This window comes from Phalaenopsis equestris, unplaced genomic scaffold (assembly GCF_001263595.1).
Source record: "Phalaenopsis equestris unplaced genomic scaffold, ASM126359v1 Scaffold213837, whole genome shotgun sequence".
Lineage (NCBI taxonomy): Eukaryota > Viridiplantae > Streptophyta > Magnoliopsida > Asparagales > Orchidaceae > Phalaenopsis > Phalaenopsis equestris.
This window is the reverse complement of record NW_018232659.1, coordinates 28,249-31,620: the sequence shown is the minus strand read 5'-3', so window position 1 is coordinate 31,620 and position 3,372 is coordinate 28,249. Positions and strand designations below refer to the sequence as shown.

The 3,372-nt window shown below is 35.3% G+C and overlaps 1 protein-coding gene across 1 annotated transcript; it reads left to right on the top strand.

The window, feature by feature from the left end:
• Positions 1-599: 599 nt before the first annotated feature.
• Positions 600-2,752, top strand: LOC110037006 (the record flags this gene model as incomplete). The annotated part of the gene is made up of 3 exons (XM_020741568.1): positions 600-855; positions 946-1,091; positions 2,089-2,752. Coding segments are annotated over exons 1-3 (1,066 nt in total), but the record flags the coding sequence as incomplete, so codon positions are not given.
• Between the last annotated feature and the right edge of the window lie 620 nt (positions 2,753-3,372).

The following is a 3,372-nucleotide window of genomic DNA, read 5'->3' as shown; positions in this document are numbered from 1 at the left end:
ATATATATTTATATATATATATAGCACTTGTTTGTAAGTTTTGATTTGGTCATTCTAAACTTGAGTTTATTAGAAAGGACTATGAGCTTATAAAACTCGAAGGCTCTTGGAAGATATGTCTTTTGGACGGGAGGCACATTTTAATACATCTTTCAAATGATGAAGACTACACACGTATTTTTGCATGGAGAACAATTTGTTGTGAAGACAGTTACATGAAAATTTTGAAATGGACCGTGGCTTTTGATCCAAAGACAGAACCTCCCATAATCCCTATTTGGATATGTTTCCCTGGTTTAAAGCTTTATTTGTTTAATCACAAAATTTTATTTTCACTTGATGCTGCCTATGATAAACCATTGCAAATGGATACACCCACTTTCACTCTCACTAGACCTTCTGAAGCAAGGGTTTTAGTTGAGCGCGACATTACCCAATCGTTTCGTGATGAGGTCTGGATAGGGTCACAGCACCAAGGCTACTGGCAACCTATTGAAATTGAAAGACATCCCCACTATTGTCCTCACTGTCAAATGTTTGGCACTCATCATCTCATTGCTATCAGCTTAATCCACAGGTGAGAAATGATCTTGGGAAAAATGACAATGCTCAAGTTCCCTTCGTTTTGGAAAAAAGCTACTAATGATTTTCCTGACAATGTTGTTATTGCTCCTTCAATCTTGCCTCTCGAGAACGAACATGTTGATGTTCCAAATGCTGGATTAACTAATTTCACTGATGATGATCCCCTTGATGTTATTGTTGCTGGTGAAGATCCTTTTACAAATAATTTATCTCCACCAACTATCTCCACTTCTTCTGATATAGTTCCAAAGGTTGGATTATCTAAATTTAGTATACAATAAGCTAATGTTGTTTTGGATAGGGAGATGGGTTCCAATGATATTACTGATAATCCTCCATTGGAAATACTTAATTTTTCAGTTGAACATGTAACTAACTCAGATGATCCCTTACTTGCTGCTTCTAACTTGCATTCTGATAAAGCTCTAGAGGACTCTATGTTGAACTCTCGGGCACCTACTGCTGATGTGGATGGTCATTTACTACCTCCCCCAAATCCTAATTTGGTAACTATCAAAGCTAATTTTTTGTTTTATGTTAAACCTGTTTCACTTAATTTGATATAAGAGGTAGTGAATAATTTAGAACAAGAATGGTTTGTTCAGAAATCACCGAGAAAGAGAGATAAAAGGAAGAATGAGCTCTCACAATTGAACCAAAGCAATATACTACAGGAAGGTAACTACTACTCTAATGGTGATAACACTCATGTTGGTAGTCCTTCTAAATCTTCTAGAAGGGTTGGCTTGCACCATAATGTTTAATGTGATGTGTTGGAATATTAGGGGAGTGGCGGGCCCTTCCTCCCTTAATAGATTAAAATATTTATCTAGGGTCCATAAGATTTATTTTTTTACTATTTTTGAGCCTATGGCTTCTATTAGCAAGGATAGAATTCTCAAGCAATTTAAAAAATACAATACCTTTTGCAACAAAAATAAGATATGGATTTTTTGGAAACCTTCTGTCAACATCAATATTATTCAAGATGATTATCAATTTATTCTTCTCAATTATCATTTGGAGGAATAGCAGGGTTGGGCCACCTTTGTTTATGCTAGTTCTACACTTCAGGGAAAATATAAGCTTTGGGATCAACTGGTTCATATGAGAGAAACTATTACTGAAAAATTGGTTTGTTGGTGGGGATTTTAATATGATTATGAAACCATCTTAAAGGAGAGGAGGAGGAAAATGTGATATTCAACTTATCAATCGTTTCTATGACAAAATTAGTGATGCAGGGCTTTTTTATCTGGGATTCACTGCACTCCATATACTTTGAGAAGAGTTACTCTGTCTCAAAGGTTGGATAGGTTTTTTGGTAACCATCACTTCTCTAATTATTTTCCTATTAATACGGTGCAGCATTTGAACTATTCTTCTTCTTATCATAATCCTATTTTGCTCACTTTGTCTTTCAATGATAAAAATCAGCACTATCATTTCAAATTTTTTAATTTTTGGACTACTCACACCACTTTTCTTAGCATTTTGCAACAGGCTTGGAGTTTTGAGGGTGTTGGAGATCCTTGGTATATCCTTTGGCAACTTCATAAAAAAGTTGCTTCTGCCCTGAGAAGGTGGAATTACCAAGTTTTTGGCAATGTTCATACAAAGATCCAGGAGACTCAAGCTGAGGTGGATGCTCTTGAAACTATGATTATCTTTGATCCTCAGCTGGTTAATGAGGTGGCTTATAAACATTCATTATTACTTGATGCAATTTCCATGGAGGAACATTTCCTTCAACAAAAAGCTAATGACATTCATTTTAAGAGTGGTGATTGTAATACCAATTACTTTCATGCTTCTATTAAACATAGAAGAATTATTAATTCCATCCTAAAGATCAAAAAGCCGAATGGAGATCTCATTGCTGATAAAGGTGAGATTGGTAATAATGATGTTCAATACTTCATTGATTTGTTTGCTTCCACCTCACAGGTCACACCTAAAAATAGTGACTTTTTTGACAAAGATAGGGACTATGTGGCTGGCTTGTCCCTTATTGACATTCTTATTGATCAGGAGATCTTCAATGTGTTAAAGGATACTAATCCTAATAAAGCTCCTAGCCCTGATGGTTTTACTTCCTCTATCTATACACACTATTGGGATATAATTCATAAGGAGGTTGTTGCTGCCATTCAAAGCTTTTTTATGGGTAATACCCTGGGAAGTTTTTTCTCTTCTTCCTTAACTATGCTCATCCCTTGCTCATCCCTAAAACTAATGTCAAAACTAATGTCAAAACTAGCTGGGATAATTTTAGACCTATATCACTTAATTCTGTTATCTCTAAAGTTATCAGCAAGTTGATAGTCTCTCGACTTCAACCTCATCTTTCTTAACTTATCTTCCCTCAACAATCAGCTTCTATTCATGGGAGAGAGATTTTTGATAATATACTCCTTGCACAAGAATTGGTGGAGGATCTTGAAAGGAAGTGTAGGGGTGGTAACTTGATTGTCAATCTTAATTTAAAAAAAGCTTTTGACACAAATAATTGGGATTTTATTCTGAGTATCTTGAAAGATAGAGGCTTAGAGGCTAAGTTTTTCACTCTCATTAAATACTGGTTGGAAAACAACTATTACAGTGTCTTAGTCAATGGCAAGTCTTATGGTATTTTTTCATCTCAGAAAGGCATCAAGGAGAACCTCTCTCTCCCACAATTTTCATCATGGCTTTTGATTATTTCTCACACCTTATTAATAGCATGCATGAAAAGTTTCCTGATGTACAGTACAGGCATAAATCTAAGGTGTTAGTCAGTCATTTAGC